The sequence below is a fragment of the Mauremys mutica genome, chromosome 2, assembly GCF_020497125.1.
Source record: "Mauremys mutica isolate MM-2020 ecotype Southern chromosome 2, ASM2049712v1, whole genome shotgun sequence".
NCBI classification, from domain to species: domain Eukaryota; kingdom Metazoa; phylum Chordata; order Testudines; family Geoemydidae; genus Mauremys; species Mauremys mutica.
The window spans coordinates 5,767,019-5,790,293 of NC_059073.1; the positions used below are offsets into that span (position 1 = coordinate 5,767,019).

A 23,275-nucleotide genomic window follows, 5' to 3' on the forward strand; every position below is an offset into this window, starting at 1 on the left:
GGCCTTGGCCAATTCTGGAAACTTCATGTCCTCAGGTAAGTAAATAATCTGTCCCTTGTTGGCAGGGCCTAGTGACCCTTCAAGGAGAAGGAAAGGGTTTGTTTCCATGCTAGGCTGTTACACAGGAGCTTTCCTGGTGGGGTGGCTACGGTTACTGCTTTGAACTGCAGAACATTCTTCAAATAAAGTCTGAGACAATGAAATCCTGTGCTTGGCAGATGGAGCGGCCGTGTCTCTGTGGCTCACCCTTTGGGGGTCAGACACCTCTGTAATCAGCTAACTCAGTGCAGCTCTGTTCCTAGAGGAAACTTCTATTTTCTTCCTCTTGGTGCTCTGAATGGCAGCCTACCCGAGCAGCACCCTCTGCGAGTTTCCAAGCCTTGGCAGCTCTGCCGGAATGCGGCTGGCAGGAAGGTGTGCTCTGCAGGCTTGGCCGGGGCGGGCAGCTTCAGTGAGGGAGAAAGAAGCTTTCAATTGCTGCTGGCAAAGCTCTGGGTAATTTGCTTAAACTTTGATTGTAGGTTAATCCTGGATTAACAGAGGGCAAAAACAGCATCGGGTGGGGTGCAGAGAGGGGTCAGAGTCTTGTAGGGAGGGGCAGGCTCTCTCCCCTCAGCAGTGCCCTAACCCCCCCTTTGGTTTTTTCCTTGTTCTTTTCTTTGCAGGACTCCTGAAGCTCCACTCTCCGGGCGTGCGTGACCGAGGATAGCGGGAAGCTCAGCCCAGCTTTCCAGTGTCGCTGTGACTGACTGCAGGGAGGGAGGAGTTGCCAGCTAGTCCAGCAAGGCTGCCTGAGCACTTGCAGGGGCTGCCAGGATGCAATCCGAGGTTTAGAGATCCGGCTCCTGTGCCGCTCTCCTTTGTGTCCACCCCGGGGAGGGGAAGTGCAAACAGACCGCTTCCTCTTGGAGGGCTTTCAAGCGGCTCTGAGGGAAGCACGTTAACTTGCAGAGCACCAGGGGATGTGGAGTGAGGGATTCTCCCTCTGACAATGAGGATCCATGTTCTCAAAGTTCACTGAGCACCTGGAAGTGGCAAAGACTGGAGACCACATGGAAGAAATGAATGCAGAAGGGATTTCTCCCTGCAACGGCAGTAACAGGATTGTACAGTGCTGTGGATACGGTGACACAGAGGGGTGTGTGGATCTGCCTTTTCCTCCCATTTCTTCTGCCTGATATTTGATCTCGGTCCTTCGGGGGCTGCTGGTTTATGGTGGCAATGGGCACTAAATATTCACTGGTGTTTCTCTCTTCCGTTGGGCAGCTTTGAATGATCTCTGTGGGGAGGACACAGCAGCCATAGACAGCTTTCTGGAGCAACCTGTCGGTTCCCGGTACGGGGAGGAGCTGCTTGGAATGAGGGCAGCTGCAGCTAAGTCATCAGTACATTTTCCCCTTGCTTCATGAACACAGGAGGCAAAAGGGAGGACGTTAGCCAAGTAATTAGCCTCCGAGCATGGACTTGGTGACAGACAAAATACCTTTGTAATAATTCCCACCGTGAGTGTGCCTGAGAATCCGTCCAGCCTTCCTCTGCACTATGAATTGCTGGGGTGTCAAGGCTCAAGTGGAGTGGCACCCCACTAACTTAATACAGGACTGAACAGTCGAGCTGCTCTGGGGAGAGACGCAGATTTCCCAGCTTAACCTCCCAAGTCTTCTGTCTGCTCCCAAAGAGCAGTGTGGACAGAGAACTGACGGGCTAGCTCAGACCTTGGAGGTGGCTGTCTGGATGGCTATATCTCCGCGGTCCTTAATTTAATGATCTACCTTTACCTGTGAAACCGCTGAGGCCGGGCTGAGAGAGCATTGTACGGGTCTCTTTGGGCCTCCTCGGAAACGGTGTGTAGGTGCAAAGAGGCTGCAAAGATCCTAAACCCAATGAACGAAGAGTCTGTTGCTGCTGCTGTTTGTCCCTGCGTGGCTGTTTGCTGGGCTGAGGGGGTAGGAGCGGGAGCCTCTCTCACCGATGGCACAGTGCACGGTACTTGGTCGCTGGTTTGCATGGTGAGTGTTTTTTCTGGAAAGATTGCTGACTCCCGACTCATGGGAAAGGCCCTGGGTGTTTGAGGCCTGGGAAGACCATCAGACCACTCAGGGAGAACCGCAGAGGGAGGGGTGGTTATGGAGCAGACCCCTCTATCTCCAGAGCGGGTGGCAGAGCCCCAGAAAGCAGCCAGGATCCAGGTATAAGACAAGTTTGCACCATTCATGTTCTCTGAGGCTGTGGCCTGGTGACAGACCATTTGAAGTGGTGCAGGTGATGCCCTCTGGAGGCAGGGATCCTCACGCCTCTCTTCTGTACACGCCTGGGCTTTCTTCCCAGCGCCTTGGGGCTCCTGTGTCTGGAATCGAGACCTCAGCAAGGAGCAGTCTGTGTTCCCTTCCCTGCAGCAGCCATGGCGGAGCACCTGGAGCTGCTGGCCGAGATGCCAGCAGTGGCCAGGATGAGCACCCAGGAGCGGCTGAAGCATGCACAGAAGCGCCGGACGCAGCAGCTGAAGAAATGGGCACAGTTTGAAAAGGAGGCTCACGGCAAGAAGGCCAGAGCAGAAAAGAGGAAGAAAAACAGCAGCAAGGAGAAGCGAGTGCTGTTTCCGGAGAGCATCAAGCTGCTGGAGGCAGCATCTCGCAATGATGTGGAGGAAGGTAGGAAGGGCCAGGTACTCCCAGACTGGGTGTAAGAGGTGGGGGTGGGGGCATAGGCACTATGTCTGAGGGGTGCAGGATGGTGGTGGGGGATTGCGGGTTTCCCCATAAGACTTGGGAGGCTTCATTTTAAAAAATATCTTCAAGCAGAAATTGTTGTTCAGAAATGACGGGACCAGCAATGGAATCTGAAGGCCTCTAGGGTTGGACTCCATAGGTCGTGTGTGGTAAGCAGCTGCATCACTGCTTCTGCTTAGACCTAGGGGCTGGAAAGATCAACTCGCTCCTAAGCAAGAAAGGGCCCATTGTGGGGTGATCTTTTGATGTGGGCTTCTTTCCACTGGAGGAAGAGCTGAGTGATTTTATCGAAGGCTGCAGACTATTTACATAGCGTCGGGCCCTGACGAGTTTGGGCTCTGGTAGTGGGTCACCTTCTCTTGTTGCAGGGAAATCCCATTTCCCCATTCCATAGAGCAGGTAGATAACGCTGCCCATCCCTGTATGCTTGTTGTCTTTGATAACCCGCCTGGCTCTGGGCAGGGCTCCCACGATTGGCTGTGGGGCCACATTCACCCTTCCCCACTTTGTGGGATAGGGTAATTCTTTGTGGGGGGGAGGGAGGCAAACAACCCAGGATGGAAAGGTGGCATTTGGACACCATCAGACTTGATTTAAATAACACAAAGGATAAAGAAACGCCGGGCAGCGTGCTGAAAGGCGATGGTTCCGTGACAGCAGTCTGCTTTCAGTGCACCTACAGAACACCTTGTTCTGTTTACACTAATCCCTTGTTTGAAATCACTGCCGCCTGCCTGGGCACTGTCCTGTGACTCACTGCGTGCCCTCGGCTGCCATTGAGCAGGGAGAGCAGAGGGGCCTGGGTGCCTTTGGCTCATCTGAATGGCATCGGGGGGAAAGCGGCTACACCGGAAAGCACTCGATGTCACCGGTCACTCCCACCCCTCCAGCATTTCTAGCTCTTCTGGGTTCACCTCAGGCTCCCTTAACATTTTGTTTTAAAATGGTGGCAAATGCAGACCAGCAAAACACCTGCACAGCTACTCCAGTGCCCGCTCTGGCTAGCAGGAGGCGCTAGGAAGGAATGGCAGAGGAGTACCGGCTCCATCCTTAACAGGAGTCACTGTACCAAATGCGGAGCTGCCTGACATTACTTCGGAGGGGGCTGTACTTTGTTGCCCCAAATCTTTGCCCCATGTTGTTGGTCCCCTGAGGCTCCCTTTTCTCGTGCGGTGCACTGCAGCCTGCAAGACAGAGCTAAACTCCTTGGTGGGCGTCAGTCAGTCAGTCCAAGGGAAAAGTCAGGTCCAGAGGAAAGCTGGGAGGAGCTGGCTTTGTTTCCTGGTACTGTGAAGAACGCGTGTCCCAGGCCACAAGGTGAAATTTGCCTGTGGTTTTTTTGACATTCAATTTATAAGCTTGATGCACCAAAGGAGAGACGTGACCGGGCGAAGTTGGCAAAGGGCGGGGGGATGGGGAAGAGGTCATAGGTCTCTTCAATCTCTAACGTCTCTGATTTATTAAGTCATATCTGCTCCACCTGCTTCTGCAAATGCAGGATTTTCCCTCTAGTGTCTCTTCCATATACAGAATGGTGCAAAGGGCACAAGTAGCTACAGAGTTTGACCTAGCAAGGAGGTTTGGTGCCAGGAAGCAGCTGGATTTAATGAGGCAAAGCTCATCTCTGTCTCTTGCAGTTGGGTGGTCATGGTTAAAGGGCAGGTAGTGTTGCAAGTCTCACCAATATTTAACACGGGCCTGGTGAGAGAGAAGCCCAGCAGGTTGAGGGTTTAGAAAGAGAAAATGGGTCGAGGTGTTTTCAGCTGCTGCCACAGACGCATCAGAATTATATTCCGTAAATCACAGACTTTGATTTGCCTTTTTTTAAACTGATTTCTGTAGAATCCCAGTTCTTGTTAATTTTAGTTTCCTGGGAACTTTTTGACTAGAGTTCTAACAAAATCTTGCTGGCTTTGGTGGTTAACGGAGCCATTAAATAATGGGCAGCTGCTTGAGCTCTATACAGTATTGAGAGTCGATTCAGCATTAGCGAAATGACATGAGAAAATGAACAGCAAACCTTTGCAAACTCCACGGACGACATTGCTTTTGGTTCTCTGCTGGACATGACGTTGTCAGCTGAAGATGAGCTAACGGTGTTAAAAGGAGTATTGACTGAACAGTGACCTATAATTAACTACAGTATGTATCTTTAGCATCACTAGTGAATACAAAAATGTACAAACTGCTTGCCTAATGGAGGGATTACTAGACACCTGGAGCCTGAGGATTAATCTGGGCTGCTGTTTGCACTAGTCACAGGTAACAGGTCCTTTCCCTTAGTGCTTAGGTAAATTATTCAGCTGTACAGATGAGATTAGTGAATCACATGACTAGAAACATACAGCCTTCATTTAGCAACAGCTGTGAAAGGCGTGTCCCAACCCATCATGTCCTGAGGCAATGCCCTGCTAAGAAGCCTGTCACCCCAGCTGCTGAGAATGATGACGGGAGCAGTTCCTGGGACCCTCCTCTGTGTCTTGTATCAGCCTCTGGCTAGCAGGCTTTTGTTCATTAGACGCATCCCCCTTGCCCGTTTCTGGCTTTTGAAAGGGTGAAGGAGTTTACCCTTCCCACCCTTCCCCTCTTGGCTGGAGGTGGTTTGCTGGGAGTTGCCTCTTCGCTACCTTACCATATTCCTCTCTCAGCCTCCTTTATTTGTGGGGTTGGCAGACAGGTCCTCCTCAGTTCCTGCTTTTACTGCTGTTCATTGGTTACTCAAGCAACAGCAGAGTGAATGTGCTGAGAGTCCTGTCACTTTCACTGCTGCCCACAGGGTTCTGCCTCATGTTAATTTCTTAATTCTCTCTCTGCTTGGGAGAGCTCCAGCAGCACCAGAGGCCCTGGAGCTGTTTGCAGACTCAGACAGACAACACTGCATCAGGTCAAATTTGGGAGGTTCCCTTCACAACTACATCCGAAGAAGTGGGTATTCACCCACGAAAGCTCATGCTGCAAAACGTCTGTTAGTCTATAAGGTGCCACAGGATTCTTTGCTGCTTCTACAGAACCAGACTAACACGGCTACCCCTCTGATACTTCACAACTACAAAGGCTAGAAACATGGAATGGATGGCTTAGCCACCTCGCCGTGCTTGTCAGGAACTCTCTTCCACTTGCTATTGACAAGTGAACAAATGGATTCCCTCTTAACGCTCTTACTCTCCATTGGGATTAAGCAATTTACAACAACATATTTTTTCCCCTCCTCTCGCAGCACAGTTTCCAAGTGAAAGAGGGGATGCACTGTCTGGCTCGACCCCTCCCTCTGGCCTGACTAGATAATGACACAGTATGGTCCTCAAATGAAAAGGCAGACTGGCTAAAAATAGAAATGATGTTAACCAGCTGAATCTCTTCAGGACTCGGTTACAGGCTCTAGTGAAGGAACAGAAAAGGGGCTTTGTGGCTTTTTGCATTAAACTTCACACGAGGGAAAACTGCTGGCTCAGCCGGCCTGGAGGCTGACGCGCTCTGTCCATATAATAGGTGTAGCTTCCCTACGTTGTGCTGCCAGCTGGACGGCTGACCTCTAGCGGCTTGGTCTCTGTGTGGGGTTGCCAACCATCCAGGATAGTCCTGGAGTCCCCAGGAATTAACAATTAATCTTAAATTAAAGATTATGTCATGATGAAACGTCCAGGAATACGTCCAACCAAAATTGGCAACCCTATCTCTGTGGCCTGCTCGGACCTTCGCCTCTCTGCCCCCAGGACCGGACTCAGGCCACTAAATTGCCATCTGACGGGGCATCAGCTCCTGCCCATTACTGACCTGAGCCCTGTTTGAGAGGAAAGGCTCCGTATGCCCTCCTCAGACTGTGGTTGCCGCAGGATAGTGTTTGGTGATTGTTCCTCTGCCCCTAAGAGCCCTCTCTGGAGGTTATCTTAAGGGCCTGTTTTATCCCCTCCTGCTCAACAGATATATCAGGCCATTGGGTGTAGTCAATATGCTGGTATCTAGCTCTGTTTCATCACCACTGACCTGGCCCAGTATCTATATGAGTTGGAGCTTTGCTGAGGCTCAGTCCAAATTATGTTGGTGCCCTTGTTTGACGGAGTGTGAGACCATCATTTTGTTGGTCTGATGTTGTTAAGAATTTTGCAATCTGGGAGTGAAATTCTGGCTTTGCTGAAGTCAGTGACAAAATTCCTATTATCTGTGAGGCCAGGGTGTCAGCCTAGGTGGTGTGAGGTCCTATGTTACTCTTAGGCCTTGTCTACACTACAGAGGAAATTCAATCTAAGGCCTGGGCTACACTAGCCGGGGGTTCAAACTAAGATACGCAACTTCAGCTACGCTATTTGCATAGCTGAAGTTGAAGTATCTTAGTTTGACTTACCTGGCCGTCCTCATGGTGGTGAGTCCACCACCGTGGCTCCCCCGTCGACTCCTCTTGCCGAGGTGGAGTACAGGTGTTGATTCGGGGATCAATTTATCATGTCTAGATGAGACGCAATAGATTGATCCCCAATACATCTAACACTACCCACCAATTCGGCGGGTAGTATAGACGTACCCTAAGCTACGCAATTTGAGTTACGTGAATAGCATAACTCAAATCGACGTAGCTTGGATCTACTTACCGCAGGGTCCACACTACGCGATGTCGATGGGAGATGCTCTCCAGTCAACTCCCCTCGATTCAGTGGAGTACAGGAGTAGACGGGAGAGCAATCTGCAGTCGATTTAGCGGGTCTTCACTAGACCTGCTAAATTGATCGCCGATGCATTGATCGCTGTGCAAACTTTTTATCTCTGCTTTGCTACAAGCGTGCACCTTGTCCTTTCCACTATGGGCTTTGCTTCAGTTATCCAAGCACTTGTCACCTCAATTAGATTGCTGTAATGGCATTGCATGATGTTGTTGAGAAACTGAAACTATTGTAGAATGTGGTGCTTTGCTTATTATACCGTTCCCTGGGCTCAGTCCCAGCTGCCGGTAAGCCTCCGAGTGGAGAACAAAGTGCTGTGCTAAGCTGTGAACGCCCTAAGTGGTTTGGGAGGCAGTGACCTGAACAGCAACCTCTCTCCCTGCATGATGGGAGGGGACTGCTGGCAAGACGTTCCCCAGAAGGGACTTGACTCTGGAATTGGCTCCTGCTTGGGACCCGTATAGCCTGGGTTTGTGAACACTCTGTAAAGCTCATTTGCTCTTACGGGCATTTGAGGAGGTTGTTGGAATGATGGGCAAGATGTATAGGGTTTGATCTGGTGATTATTTGTTTAGCGTTCACAATATGCTCAGTGCTGTGCAAGATCCAAAAATAACCAGTCCTTGCCTCTGGGAGCCCAGTGTGAGAGACTCAAAGGATGGGGCCAACTGGGAAATCCAGAGAGGGATGATTTAGTAATCACAGCTTATTTAAAAAAAATTATAATCTCACTTTTTGTGGACCATGAGGAAGCACGTTTGTGGGAAGGACTGGAATGAAGATCTCTCTCAGAGCAGCCTAGCCTGGTGAACGTGTGTGTTGATACAGCCTTGGTGACTGTTAATACTCCCAGTAATTTCTTATGTTGTCCTGGGTATAAAATCCTTTAAAGGAAAATTCCTTTGTGGGGTTTATACTTGGGACAGAGAGGAGATGGGAAATAAGTGGTGACAAACAGAAGGGGGAGTGAAGAGCTGAGGGAGATTGGGCACAGGGCACCCAAGCAGAAGAGTCTAGTGGCAGATTTTGTGCACTGAGCTGGGTCCTTCACTTCCTGTGCTGGCAAGGCCTGGTAAAGCACTCTGCCCCTATGGGAAGGATATGCGCCTCTTATGTCCTGTCTAGGACGTCCTCTGTCTCTGACAGAACAGCAACAGTAGCTAAATCCATCCATCCATCCTCTCTGAGGGCGGGGATTCGCTTGTAGGACCTGGATGGGGTAAAAGGAGAAAATAGGGAGGACCTTGGAAGCGCATCAACCTTCTTCCTTTGTCACCCTAAAATGTGGAGAGAGTGAGATCAAAAGGGGAGCTAGAAACATAGGCCCAGGGATCAGGTGGAGAAGAGGCGGAAACAAAAGGGTCTGAAGGAAGAAATTTGAAACACAACCTGAAGCTGATTTGTGGAAGAGAGGGGGGGAATGCTAGAGACAGACGTGTGCTGCCTCACTGCGTATTTGTATGGGTTTCTAATGGCCGATGGCTCCCGCTACACGCTTGCTTTAGAATGAGCTCGTAAGCAGTTCTAGACAGCTGAGCTGCGACTACTGCTGCCACTCAGAACTACGCACACAAAATACTTACAGCTTGTGCACAAGTTTGTATAGTTGTAACTTCATCCTGCCTCCTTGCTGGCTTGTTTCACCCACCAGTTGCGTTTTGTCTCTGGATTGTCAGCTTTTGGGGCAGGGACCATTTTTGTCTATATGTCTGTACAGAGTCCGGCACAGTGGGACCCAGGCTACCTAATACAACTAATAAATAGGAAATAGGAGATGTGGTTATCACTAACCATGGTATATATTCACACTTCACAAGGGTTCATACTTATTTAGTAGTCATGGTAGCTCTGTGCAGGGCCCTGTGTAATCTGCAATTCCATGGTGTTGTGGAATTCACCCTTGTGCAGTAGAACTGTACTCCAGACTCTGACAAGTCATTTAAAAAAATTGTCCACTCCTGAGGGTTATGGAAAAAATATGACCCAAGTGTTAACTTGATGTAGTGTCATCTGCCTGTGGCTGCAGAGTCTGGAACAATAACTCTGCGAGATGTCACCTGCCCCGTCTATCTCATCCAGGGCCCTAGTGACTCCACAACTCCATGACTATGTAACTTGGCACTTTGAGAGCATCTGGCTTAGATTTTAAGTTCTTGAAAGTCAGTGAGACCTGGTCATCTACACTTAAAAGTTTTGCTTGCTAGCAGTGCTAGGTAGGTTAGCCCTAGTGTAGAAGTATTTATCCTGTTGAAAAAGCCCTTTTCCCAGTATGCCTTATTTTGCTTGGGGAACTGGTATAAGCTGTGCTGGCAAAAGAACTCTTTCTGGTATAAGCTGTCTCTCCACTGTAGGAGGATTTGCCACTATAACTATGCCAGAAAACCCTTTCTAATGTAGATGTGGTCAGAAAGTCTGGCACCCAGCTCCCTCTGGCCTCCTTGCGAACCCCAGTCTAAGTCTTTCATGGCATCACAATGGTCCCTCTTCCATCTGTTGAGTGACGTCCAATCCTTTCTTTACAGTAATGACCTCTTCAAAATAGCATAGAAACTAAAGCTATATATGTAGGAAAACTAAAACAATATTTAAAACAAAAGTGCAGTAATAGTATTGGAGCATACTGTACATATTCTTGCACTGTAAACATTTCAGAATATATACAGTATCAAATAAAGGTGCCTTGTATCTGGCATTTTTGTGTCCATCCATATGGTCTGTTCAGTACCAATTTTGGAAATGAAAGAATCTAAAATAGGCTGTGATCGAATTGAAGAATCTTATGGGTGACAGTAATCCCATCATCCAGTTCAGTGTGATCCTCCTTGGTTTTCATGCCATGCTGTCAGATCAGATTTGTCCCCCGAGTTTAGGTTTTGGTAAAAATGAGCTTTACAAAAGCCGAGACTAGTAGCCACGCTACCACGATCCCTTTAATTAAAAACCTGCAAGAAATACCAAGGCAAAGGCTCTTGTCAAATGTATCCCTGCTGCATTTGCAACCCAAACATTACATCTGTGTTCTAGGGCATGCAGACCCTGAAAGGGAAACTGGAGAGTCAAATTTCATTGTCCAAAATGGGTGACCTGCTGGAAGTAAACAAACAGCATAAAGAGGCATCATGGTCCAGTGTATAAGGCACTAGATTGGAACTCAGGAAATCTGCGCTCTGTTATCGTAGCTGACTTCCTGTGCCATCTGGGGGAAGTCACTTGGACTTTTTCCTCCCCCCCCATCCTTTTCTGTCTTGCCTATTTAGCTTGTAAGTTCTTTGGGGTGGGGACTGTCACTTATTACTAAGTTATTACACTTATTACGGAATCCGTGACTTCCAGTGACCTCCGTGACTTCAGCCTGTGCTGGTTGGGAGCTGCAGGGTCCTCCAGCACCTGCTGGGGCCAGGAGCTGTGGGGGCTGCCAAAGGCAGCGGGGGAACCCCTGAAGTTCACTGCTGCCACGGGTGATGGGGGCCCTGGTGCTGTGGGTGGCGGGGGAAACCCGCAGCTCCCAGCTACCATAGGTGGTGGGGGTTACCCCCACAGGCAGCAGGGGCCTGTGGAGCTGCGGGCAGCAGGAGAACCCCAAGCTCCCGGCCTCCGCGGGCAGCAGGGAACCCCTGAGCTCTCAGCCCCCGTGGACGGTGCGGGTTTCCCTGTAGCCTCTAGCTGCTGCAGATGGTGGCGGCCCTGCAGCTCCCAGCCGCTGCTCAGCTGTCCTGCTGCCGGTGGTGTGGGGATCGCTGATCCCCATTTTGTCACAGATATTTTTAGTAAAAGTCATGGACAGGTCACGGCTAGTGAATTTTTCTTTATTGCCTGTGACCGGTCCATGACTTTTATTCATGACAAAATCGTAGCCTTTATTATTACATATCTGCACAGTGCATAGAACCGTGGGGCCATGATTTTGGTTGGGTCTGCTGGTGCTGCTCTAGTACCAACGATGGTCAAAATAAAATGAGAATTGATAATAGTTTGTCTCAGTGATCTCTGGTTGGTAACACAAGGGAGACTCATTTATTTTTAAATATGATTTTTAACCTGATAATACCCTTCACTTGAATATACTTCCTAGACTTGATTCAGTCGATCTCACAGCCCTTCTGTCTGTGCCTTATCTCTCGTCTTCTCTTCCCTCACTCCTTCCGCTCATCTAGCACCAACTTCCTCAACACATTTGGGACACTGGTGGTGCAAAGACCTTCTTCTCTGCAGCTATTGCTTTCTGGAAAAGCTCCCCCCCCCCACGTGTTTCTCTGCTTTGTTCACTCTGTTTTAAGATCTGCTGTTTTTAAAAATGTTTTAACTTTGCACAATAGCTCCATCTAACTCTATCTAAAAAACTCTAAGAAAAAAATATCAGCTAAGAAACTTGCATGAAATCTGCATACTGACTGAAGCTATAATGTAAAATCTGTGTTTGGTGGTGGTGAGATGTGGGGTTACAGCAAAACTCTTGTAGTAAATCAGCCTGTTTTGCAGCATATTTAAAATGAAGGCTTGGCCTGTTCTCAGTAATCCTTGTTGCTATTTCATGGAAGCAGCTCTTGTATTGACACTTCCCAGCAGGAGCTCCAATCAGGTGATACAGATTAGGACAGGGAGAATGCAGAGGCCATTAGGGTGGTTGTCCCTTATTTTTTTGTAGAAGTGAAGAAATGTTTAATCTCCTTTAAACTTTTTATTTTGCTAAACAGTTCTGTAAAATATACCCAGTGCAAAATCATGACTAGAGCGGGGCGATTTCCCACAGTGGTTTCTCCTAAAGATCACAAGTTATTCATGTTCAGACTTCCTGCCTTTGGGGGACAGGAAACCCACAGCCATAGATCTGGGGTGGAATGGGGGAGCAGCTGTGGGAGGCTGAGGGTGCTGCCATTGGTGATGTCACAAGCTCCCTTCCAGCAAGCTCTGCTGAGCAGCCATGTGTGTGGATCCTCAGCCAGGATGGAGCCAGCTGTAAGCAGGAGTTGGACGTAAGCCTCAGGAGCACAAAGTACCAACCAAAGCACTGGAAACAAAAGATAAGATCATATTACTTTATAATAGTAACTTAATTTATTACTGGGTATAAATTTATAATAGAAACAAAGTGTGCGCATTATTCTGCTGCCAGCCATACACCGGCTGCTAGGCCACTTTTCTGAGCGGCTGTGCAGGAAATGAAGGCTGGGCTCTTGAGTGCATCGGCTCAGCAATGGTGTGTGTGTGTGTGTGGGGGGGAGTGAGTGCTGTGTGTGGGTGTGCCACGCCAGTTGACAGTGGACACAGTGAACTGCATCAGGGCCAAGCAGTGCTAGTCACACTGTAATATTTAACCTTGAAATGGTGCAGATCTCCGGGATACGGAGTCTGCAGAATTCTCTTGCCTTCATTACAGAAATGGAGGTGAAATGCCCCAAAATTCCCAAGGGCTGGAACTAATCCCTTAATATTGAAGACCAGCTTTAAAAAAAAAAAAGTTCTTTGCATTTATATAGATCCTAAAGTACTACAAACGCTAATACAAGGATTACTTCGGCCAGCACTGAAATGCAGCCATCTCCGTGTGGACCAAATGCCACTGCTTAACAGCACACAGGATCACTACACACAGACTAGAACACGGAAGAATAATTTATCCAACAGAAACGACAGGAGATCTGCCAAAGGCGGGTAATTAGCCTTGTGCTTCTTTAAAAAAAAATCTTCACTTTTTAAACCAGAAATATCAACTCTGCTCCCCTGGTTTTGCAGAGGCCTCGCTGGCCTCCGGGGATGCACACTGAGCTCCCACACCTTGCTTGAAGACATGGGAATGTTGAACTCCGGGCAAAGGCTTCCTTCCTCCCAAGTGCTGTTGACTCATTGTGGTCCTGTAGGTGTTGTAAACAGTCTGACCAAAAGTCCTTTCCCCCTCCCCGTTCACATTGCCCTCTCCTGCTCCTTTGATCGCATCACTTCAGTAATTCTCCAACTACCAGGTTCTTCTCCACCCCTGGCCCCTTCTGGGGAAGAAACCTACCATTGCTTCTTTGCCCGTCATAAAAAGGGCACAAGCCCCATTTTTTTCTCATTTAATTTGTGGAATTTGGCCAAGACACCAGGGACAGCACAACTTACATATTCTATGAAAAGGGCCGTAGAATCTTTAACCACAAGCATTGGGCCCTGTGTGTCTCTTCTAGCATACAGTGCACCCTAGCGCTAGGCTGAGCGCTCCTTCAGTACTGTCGGGGAGAGGGGAGTGCTATCTACTGAATTACCAGAATCCTTTCCTCTTGAAGATCTCCTGTACATGTGCTGACATGGCCTGACCCTGCATATCTTGTGCGGTGTAATAAGATTACAGCCTTAGACAGTACTGTGGCTGCAGATATCAGTACTGTATGTACTGGCTTATTTCAGACAGGGCTTTTGCTGGGTTCTTCGTTTCCTTTCCCCCCGACTCACTTGGTCTCCTTTTTATAAATCCCCAATTTCCACCAGGTCTGATCTGCTGTCTCCCTGACACCGCAAGGCCCTGAACGTATTTCAGCCTGAAAGAATAGCTCCGCGGGAGGCCGCTCTGAAATCAGTATTTTCTGGTTCCCCTCAGCACGCAAACACTGGGAATGGCTGTTTACTGTTTCCACAGGCAGGATTCTTTGCTTGTTTTCTCTTGGTTCTTTTTGTTGCGTTGTGAGAGTTTCTGGCAGGCGTTAGCTTCCTCCTTGATACAATGATCGCTGAATGTCGGCCCTTTCTGTTCTGAGGAATGCTGCAGGTTCCACCCTCAGTGGTTGATACCTGTACCTCGTGGCATGGCCGTTCCCTCAGGCCCTCCCTGGGTTAGCTTCGCAAAGCAGCAAGGAGACTTGTTCTCTTTTAGGGAACGGGAGAACTCATTCTCGTGGGATTCCTCTCCCAACCCCCATGGCAGCCAAGGCTCAGCTCTGTGTCACGAGATAGATTAGGGCTGCGACACTCCTACCTGTCCCTAAAGAAATTCTCCCCCACAGCCTCTGGAGGGGACAGTGCAGTTGGCTCTGCACTGAGCCAGAACTTCTGGGTTCTTTTCAGCTCTGCTGTTGACATGCTGTATGGCTTTAGGCAAGTCACGTTTAATGTCTGTGCCTTGGAGACCAAAGACTTCCCTATACCAGAGGTTGCAGCAGGGCAAACCTCTTCCACATTGGCAGTACAGTGTGCCTCCTCCCTGACGCGGAGGAGTCACCTTGGGGCTGAGAGGGGAGTTCACTCACTAGCATATTCATTCTTGTCCCTTGGAGGCTTCCACCTAGGGAGCCAATAATGCTCGTCCTGATGCCTACTGAAACCCCCCATTCCTCCCTTGTATGGGATAAAGTGGGTTCTGTAATAGAGGAAAGCCGGCCGGAGGAATAGGTTATCCAAGTCAGTGCAGTTCTGCCTGGGCCCTCCCTGCCAGCCCTTCCCATTCAGCAGAGGGGAGGGATTGGAAATGGAGGTGTCCTCAGGACATCCCTGTATCCTTGTTAAATGGAACTCGCATGCCTGGTAAAGGAACCATTCTTTTTTCTTACAGTTGAGTATCAATCAGAGAGCTGTAAGTGGAAATAAACCTTATATAATAGGAATCAATGAGGATAGCACCGAGGTCAGGTTAAAGAATGAAATTTGTAGTGCCTAGCTATGTGTTGACACACAACTGCCATATCAGGATTAGTTAATATTTATCTACCAGCACTGGTGTGTTTGGTATTTTGCAGACCAGTAAGAAGAAAAGGGTCCTACCCTGGGATCTTTTGCTCTACGCACACAGAACCAAGCAAACAAAGCACCGCACGTGATGAAGCAGTAATAAGGGGTGGGGGTAGATAGCAGAAAATAGCGAGGAAAGAGGAAACTGCTTTAGCATCCCAATTATTCCAACAGCTTGAGCAGCTCCCCAGCCGTCTGGATAATGGGAGTACTTGGAAAAGGAGGTGCTGGTGGCTTAAGGTGGTTCAGATACTTGGGGCATGGCTAGCTGGTGTCCTCTTGTATTTACAAAGAGTGCTGGTCAGTCATGTCGCATTGTGTTTTCTTTGGGCTTGATGAATTAGGCCTGAAATGGGAGTAACTAGCACCATTGTAGAGATGAGTAGTGGTACAGCGTGGTAGCTGTAAGGAGGGAGGTTGTGCCCTTCAGAGGGGATTTTAGAAACACTAAAGGGGAAGAGATGGGACTTTGTGTGAACAGAGGAATGATGGTGACAGGGCAGTGCTATAAATCCCATGGAAGACAGAGGAGCTGTTCTGGTTAATGGGGGAAGGGACATTGGACAATCAGGAATGACTGAAGGAAACTCAAATGTAGGCTGACTGTCAGTAAAAGCTTCCCACTGGGAAGAGACTCTTCCAAGGGAGGTGGTGAGAGCTCCTTCCCTGGGTGACTTGGAAATGGACTGGACAGAGTTCTGGAGGGATTCTGACTAGGTGGCAGGGAACAGGCATGATGACTGACTGTGTCTGTTCCATCTTCGACCTTTGCACTGCTAATGTCATAAAGGAAGGTCAATGAATTGTCAACAAAATAGCTACTTAATGGCCTTGCTTAAAACTCTGATAGGCTTATCAGGCCTCCTGCTCTGGAGTGTTAGATGAGCACTAACTGGGATCTGGAGAGACCCCGCCCCCCAGTATTGCACAGTTGGGTAGATCATGAGGATTTTCACTTTCCGTTTCTATGAAATATCTGCTGTAGCTCACCGCTTGAGGCAAGAATACTGTACTATGTGGACAATACTATCGCAATTCAAAAAAGAACTAGATAAATTCATGGCGGATAGGTCCATCAATGGCTCTCAGCGAGGATGGGCAGGGATGGTGTCCCTTGCCTCAGTTTGCCAGAAGTAGGGAATGGGCGACAAGGAACAAATCACTTGAGGATTACCTCTTTTGTTCATTCCTTGTCGCCTATTCTCAGCTTCTGGCAAACAGAGGCTAGGGATACCATCCTTGCCCATCCTGGCTAATAGCCATTGATGGACCTATCATCCATGGATTTATCTAGTTCTTTTTTGAGCCATGTTATAGTCTTGGCCTTCACAACATCCTCTGGCAAGGAGTTCCACAGGTTGACTGTGCATTGTGTGAAGAAATATTTCCTTTTGTTTGTTTTAAACCTGATGCCTATTAATTTCATTTGGTCACCCCTAGTTCTTGTGTTATGAGAAGGCGTAAATAACACTTCCTTATATACTTTCTCCACACCAGTCATGATTTTATAGACCTCTATCATATCCCTCTTTAGTTGTCTCTTTTCCAAGCTGAAAAGTCCCAGTCTTATTAATCTCTCCATACCCCTAATAATTTTTCTTGCCCTTTTCTGAACCTTTTCCAATTCCAATATATCTTTTTTTGAGATGGGGCGACCACATCCACACACAGTATTCAAGATGTGGGCGTACCATGGATTTATATAGAGGCAATATGATATTTTCTGTTTTTTATCTATCCCTTTCTTAATGAATCCTAATATTCTGTTCGCTTTTTTTACTGCCACTGCACATTGAGTGGAAGTTTTCAGAGAACTCTCCACAATGACTCCAAAATCTTTCTTGAGTGGAAACAGCTAACTTAGACCCCATCATTTTATATGTATAGTTGGGATTATTCTTTCCAATGAGCATTACTTTTCATTTATCAACATCAAATTTCATCTTCCATTTTGTTGCCCAGTCACCCAGTTTTGAGAGATCCATTTGTAGCTCTTCACAGTCTGCCTGGGACTTAACTATTTTGAGTAGTTTTGTATCATCTGCAAATTTTGCCACCTCACTTTTTACCCCTTTTTCCAGATCATTTATGAATATGTTGAATAGGACTGGACCCAGTACAGACCCCTGGGGGACACCACTATTTACCTCTCTCCATTCTGAAAACTGACCATTTATTCCTACCCTTTGTTTCCTGTCTTTTAACCAGTTACCAATTCATGAGAGAACCTTCCCTCTTATCCCATGACAGCTTCTTTGCTTAAGAGTCTTTGGTGAGGGACCATGTCAAAGGCTTTCTGAAAATCTAAATACACTATATCCACTGGATCCCGCTTGTCCACATGCTTGTTGACCCCCTCAAATAATTCTAGTAGATTGGTGAGGCATGATTTCCCTGTACAAAAGCCATGTTGATTCTTCCCCAATAAATTATGTTCCTCTATATGTCTGACAATTTGGTTCTTTACTATAGTTTCAACCAGTTTGCCTGGTACTGAAGTCAGGCTTAATGACCTGTAATTGCCAGGGTCACCGCTGGAGCCCTTTTTAAAAATTGGTGTCACATTAGCTATCCTCCAGTCATTTGGTACAGAAGCTGATTTAATGATAGGTTACAGACTAGTAATCCTTTAATTTCACATTTGAGTTCCTTCAGATCTCTTGGGTGAATACCATCTGTTCCTGGTGACTTATTACTGTTTAATTTATAAATTTTGTTCCAAAACCTCCTCTGATGACACCTCAGTCTGGGACAGTTCCTCAGATTTGTCATCTAAAATCAATGGCTCAGGTTTGGGAATCTCCCTCACATCCTCAACCATGAAGACTGATGCGAAGAATTCATTTAGTTCCGCCGCAATGGCCTTATCGTCCTTGAGTGCTCCTTTAGCATCTCGATCGTCCAGCGGCCCCACTGGTTGTTTAGCAGGCTTCCTGCTTCTGATGTACTTAAAAAAATGTTTTTGCTATTACTTTTTGAGTCTTTGGCTGGCTGTTCTTCAGATTCTTTTTTGGCCTTCCTAATTATATTTTTATACTTCATTTGCCAGAGTTTATGCTTTCTATTTTCCTCACTAGGAATTAACTTCCTCTTTTTAAAGGATGCCTTTTTGCCTCTCACTATTTCTCTTACTTTGTTGTTTAGCCACGGTGGCTCTTTTTTGGTTCTTTTTCTATGTCTTTTTAATTTGGGGAATATATTTAAGTTGAGCCTCTATTATGGTGTCTTTAAAAAGTTTCCATGCGGCTTGCAGGGATTTCACTTTTGGCGCTGTACCTTTTAATTTCTGTTTAACTAACCTCATTTGTGTGTAGTTTCCCTTTCTGAAATTAAATGCTGCAGTGTTGGACTGCTGGGGTGTTTTCCCCACCACAAGGATGTTAAATTTAATTATATTATGGTCACTATTACCAAGCAGTCCAGCTATATTCACCTCTTGGATCTGATCCTGTGCTTCACTTAGGACTAAATCAAGAATTTCCTCTCCTCTTGTGGGTTCCAGGACTAGATGCTCCAAGAAGCAGTCATTTAAGGTGTCAAGAAACTATCCCTGCATCCCGTCGTGAGGTGATATGCACCCAGTCGATATGCAGATAGTTGAAATCTCCCATTATTATTAATAGATCTTCATTGTGGGCTATGAGGGCAGCATCATCAGCGAATAGAAGTTCCCTGATTAGCACCTTTTGACTTTGGTCTTTGACTTAAGTCGGGACAGGCTGAAGAGTTTCCCATCTGCTCTTGTGTGGAGATACGCTCCATCTTTCATGTCCTTAAACGCACAGTTCAAGAGTACCAAGAAGAAGGGTCCAAAAAGTGTAAGGGCCAGAACACATCCTTGCTTCATTCCGCTTTTCATCTCAAAGCTGTCCGAAGTGGACCCGTCAAATTGGACAGTTGCTGTCATGTTGTTGTGCAATGAGCATATAAGACTTAACAGGGTTGGTGGACATCCTATCTTTTCTAGTATTGCAAACAGACCTGCTCTGCTGACCGTGTCAAATGCTTTGGTTAGGTCCACAAAGGCGATGTACAAAGGTTGGTTTTGCTCTCTGCACTTTTCTTGGAGTTGATGCAGAGAAAATGTTATGTCTATAGTTGATCTTCCAGCCCTGAATCCGCACTGTGATTCAGCGTAGACATGATTCACCAGCTGTTGTAGGTGCACTAAGATGGCTTTTGCGAAAGCTTTCCCCGCTACACTTAGTAGCGAGATACTCCTGTAGCTGTTGCAGTCGCCCTTTTCGCCTTTATTTTTATACAAAGTGATGATGTTTGGGTCGCACATCTCGTATGGTACCTCACCCTCTTTCCAGCATTTCAGTAGCAGCTGATGAAGATATGGTAACAGGCTGTCTTTCCCGCACTTGAGGATTTCCACTGGGATGCCATCTTTCCCAGGAGCCTTGCCACATGATAGCAAATCAGTGGCCTTGCTTAGCTCTTCTACAGTGGGCACCACATCTAGCTCTGGCATGACCTGTAGAGTTGGTATTTGGTCCGGTGATTCGCTGGTAATGTTTCTTTCTTGTATGTATAGCTCTGAATAGCGTTCAACCCAACGCAACAACTGCTTGCTTTTATCTGTAGTGATTTAATTGCTGTGCAATTTGAGGGGCAGCCTTGCTGACAGTGGGACCTAGAGCTTTCTTCAGGCTGTCATACGTGACTTTGAGGTTTCCTGTGTCTGAGACTGTCTGTGTCTCTTCGCAGAGCTTGACTGCCATCAAAAGGCAGATGAGCAAATTCACTCAGTGTTTTTTCCCATGACATCCACATAGGACAGATTGGGCCCTTCAGCTATGACTGATAACCAATCTAGGAGTGGAGCCCTGAAAGGCAGGCAGATGGAAGATCTCCTCTGCTCTGGCAACTCCTGCAGCGTAGCTGGTTCCGAATGTATCGACTCCCATCCTTCCTGTAGTCCAAACCATTGAAGTCAAGAGAGGGATGCTGACACATAGGTAAAGCAGCACCTCCATATCAACTGCCCAGGCTATTGCAGCCACATCACATGGAGACGACACAGCATGGACGGTGGCAGTTACGGGTTATAAGCTCTCACTTGATTGGCATAGAGGAGGGGGTCATGGGTCAACTTCGATGGTGGGAGAAATCACTGCATTCCATTGATCAGCCAACACCCCCCACAAAGCTGGGCAGCCCCCAGACAGTTAGTTGCTGACCCGCCACAGTCTGCCCGCCTCATCGGGTGCGTGGGGCTAGACCAAAAGTTGAATGGCAGACGGAAACCTTGCACCTGGCAAAAATAAGAAACCAAGAACTTTCCGGCTTGGCTGCTGGAATGTCAGGACCATGTGTCTGGGATTGACAGACATCGACGACCTACAATACACAAGCAGAATACAGAAGTCAGCGTTGAGCAGCACTTCAGGAAACAAGACTTGCAGATGCTGGTTCTGTCCAAGAGACCAATTACACCTTTGTTTGGCAAGGTAAAAGCAGCAAAGAAAATCGTCTGCACGGTGTCGGCTTCGCTGTGAGAAACAAGTGGGTAAAGCTCCTAGAAACACCCATTGGGAAGTCAGAGCGTATCATCTCACTTAAACTTCAGACGACCATCGGCTCTGTGAACATCATTAGTGCCTATGCACCAACACTCAAATCTAGCCCCGAGGAAAAGGATACGTTTTACAACTCTGCATCAAATTGTCAAAAGAATACCGTCAACTGAGCAACTTTTCCTTCTTGGTGACTTTGATGCAGGAGTCAGTGCAGACAACATCTCTTGGCCAGATTGCCTAGGCCATTTTGGCATTGGCAAGATGAATGAGAACGGCCAACGACTTATTGAATTCTGCGCCCAAAACCAAATGTGCATGACCAATTTACAGGAAAAGAGCACCACAGTGTCATGGCGACATCCACAATCAGGCACTGGCACCAGTTAGACCTTGTTGTCGTCAGGAGGAAAGACCTACCCTTAGTGTGAACACTTGCCTGCCTTTCCATGGTGCTGACTGTGACACTGACCACTCCTTGATTATTAGCAAAGTGAAGACTGCAGCCAAGAAACTACATAGAGCAAAACCTAGGAGCAAGCCCAAAGTCAATGTTATTAACACCGAAAACCAGAGGAAATGCCAGGAGTTTGTGAAGGCTTTTGAGCTTGGCATGCATGGGAAGTGATTGCCAGAGCAGGCAGAGGAATTTTGGGAAGATTTAAGAACAACAGTCCATGAAACAGCTTTAGCTACATTTGGGGGATTTTTATCAGTGAATTTACACTGACTTCTTGCTGGTGAAAATGTTGACTAGGTTTGGGCTTAGTAGCGAACTCTGTGGAACCCCCTAGAAACACCTCCGTTTGATTCCCCATTGACAACTACTTCTTGAGATCTGTCAGCCAGTTATTAATCCATTTGATGTGTACTCCATTTGCAGTGTATAGTGCTAAATTTTAATCCGAATGTTGGGTGGTACTACGCCAACTTACTAACACAAGTCTAAGTACTGTATATTATACCTATGCAGTTACCTTTAGCAAACAAACTTGTAATCTCATCAAAGAAGGAAATCAGGTTTGACAAGACCTATTTTCCATGAAACCATGTTGTCTGGCACTTACATTCCAGTCTTTTAATTCTTTATCAGTTGAATCATGTATCAGCTTTACCATTATTTTGCCAAAGATTGATGTCTGGCTCGCTGGCCTATAGTTACCCTGTGGCCCTTTTGAATAGTTACATAAGTTCAACATTCTTAGAATCATAGAAGATTAGGGTTGGAAGGGACCTCAGAAGGTCATCTAGTCCAACCCCCTGCTCAAAGCAGGACTAATCCCCAGACAGATTTTTACCCCAGTTCCCTAAATGGCCCCCTCAAGGATTGAACTCACAACCCTGGGTTTAGCAGGCCGGTGCTCAAACCACTGAGTTCTTCAAGACTTCTGGAATTTCTTTGGTATTCCAAATGACTTGGTTGACTCTCAGCACCAGAAACATGTCAGGTAATGCTAGGAGGCAACACCAGAGGTGCCTGCTTCTGGCTTCTGAGGTGAAAGAACAGTTTAAAAAAGGAAAAGCGTTCCTATACAGAAGAGCATGAACGCATATATCTGAATCATCGAGTTAGTAGATCCTGCAACAGCCAACATGAGGCGTCCCTGAGACTTCAGGTTTACAGGACTGACTGATTATGTTTCTGTTTCAGTATAGAGATCTCTTGCTGACTGCTACAGGGCACAAGATGGCAGGCGGTGCAATTGGCAGTCCACTTGTGTCTATTGCAGGGTCCCTGTTTACAGCCGATGATGGTCCCTGGAACAGACCAGCTTATACAGAAGAGGAAGATCAAGGGAAGGAGTGTTTAGTGGCTAGAACATGAAATTTGGGGCGTTTCTATCATTGGATCTGCCAGTGGTCATTCTCTCTCTCTCTCTCCCCTCTCTGACCTTGGGCATGTCACTGACCTCTCTGTTCTTCAGTTCATCCATCCTTAAAGTAGATGTCCTAACCTACAGAGCCTCGTGGGCCCCTGAGCCTGAAATGAGTATTTGTAAAACAATGAAATATTTTTGAATGAAAGGAGCTGTGCAAATGCAAACAATTATATCAAGAACTCCTCTTTATTCAGATGTGCCAGAAATCAGGGCAAATACAGAGCTCGGTCATTTTTAGCTCAGGTTGAGACGCGATGCTGGCCTGCTTTTGATGGCCATGAATGCGCTCGGGGGCCGGGGCAGGCAGTCACCGGAAGAGAGCAAAGAGACTGAGTCAGCCTTGGGCATTTTGGGGAAATGGCGCAAAGGCCAGAGACTGCCTGACTGGAGGTGCCTCGAATGCATTAACCTCAGCAGATTGTGCTCGGCCACACACAGCTGCACAAACATTAGCACGCAGCCCAGTTTGTGACTGCAAACCAGTTACGTCGTGGCCACAGGAGCGGACTTAACTGAGCTGCTTTGCCTATGCCCATCAGCACTGAAGGCAACACCGTTGAACCTTAAACAGAAATCAGGTGATGTGGCAGATTCACAGTCTCTGTTTCTGCAGTCTTGGTAATGAGTCTGGGGACCACTGTGACGAGTGGGAAGTGCCCAACCCACCTTGAAGCCAGCTTGACTGCTCTGTGTGTACTTGGTAAACCCTGCCAGTGGATGAGAGATTTGCTTTCTTCATGCTTGCAGCTTGGCGGCAGGACCAGCCCTGTCAGTCACTAGCAGCGCCCTGC

At 47.5% G+C, this 23,275-nt stretch overlaps 1 protein-coding gene across 4 annotated transcripts in view; it reads left to right on the forward strand.

The window, feature by feature from the left end:
- PPP1R16A (protein phosphatase 1 regulatory subunit 16A) overlaps nt 1–23,275 on the forward strand; it is a 68,800-nt gene that overhangs the window by 18,182 nt on the left and 27,343 nt on the right. For 2 of the 4 annotated variants that reach the window (XM_045006399.1, XM_045006398.1), the window contains exon 2: nt 666–2,651. In XM_045006399.1, the coding sequence (XP_044862334.1) occupies nt 2,402–2,651 (250 nt within the window). In that variant the 5' untranslated portion in view covers nt 666–2,401. Of the gene's footprint in view, nt 1–665; nt 2,652–23,275 lie in introns of those variants that run through there. The other 2 variants (XM_045006401.1, XM_045006402.1) reach the window with 2 other exon arrangements.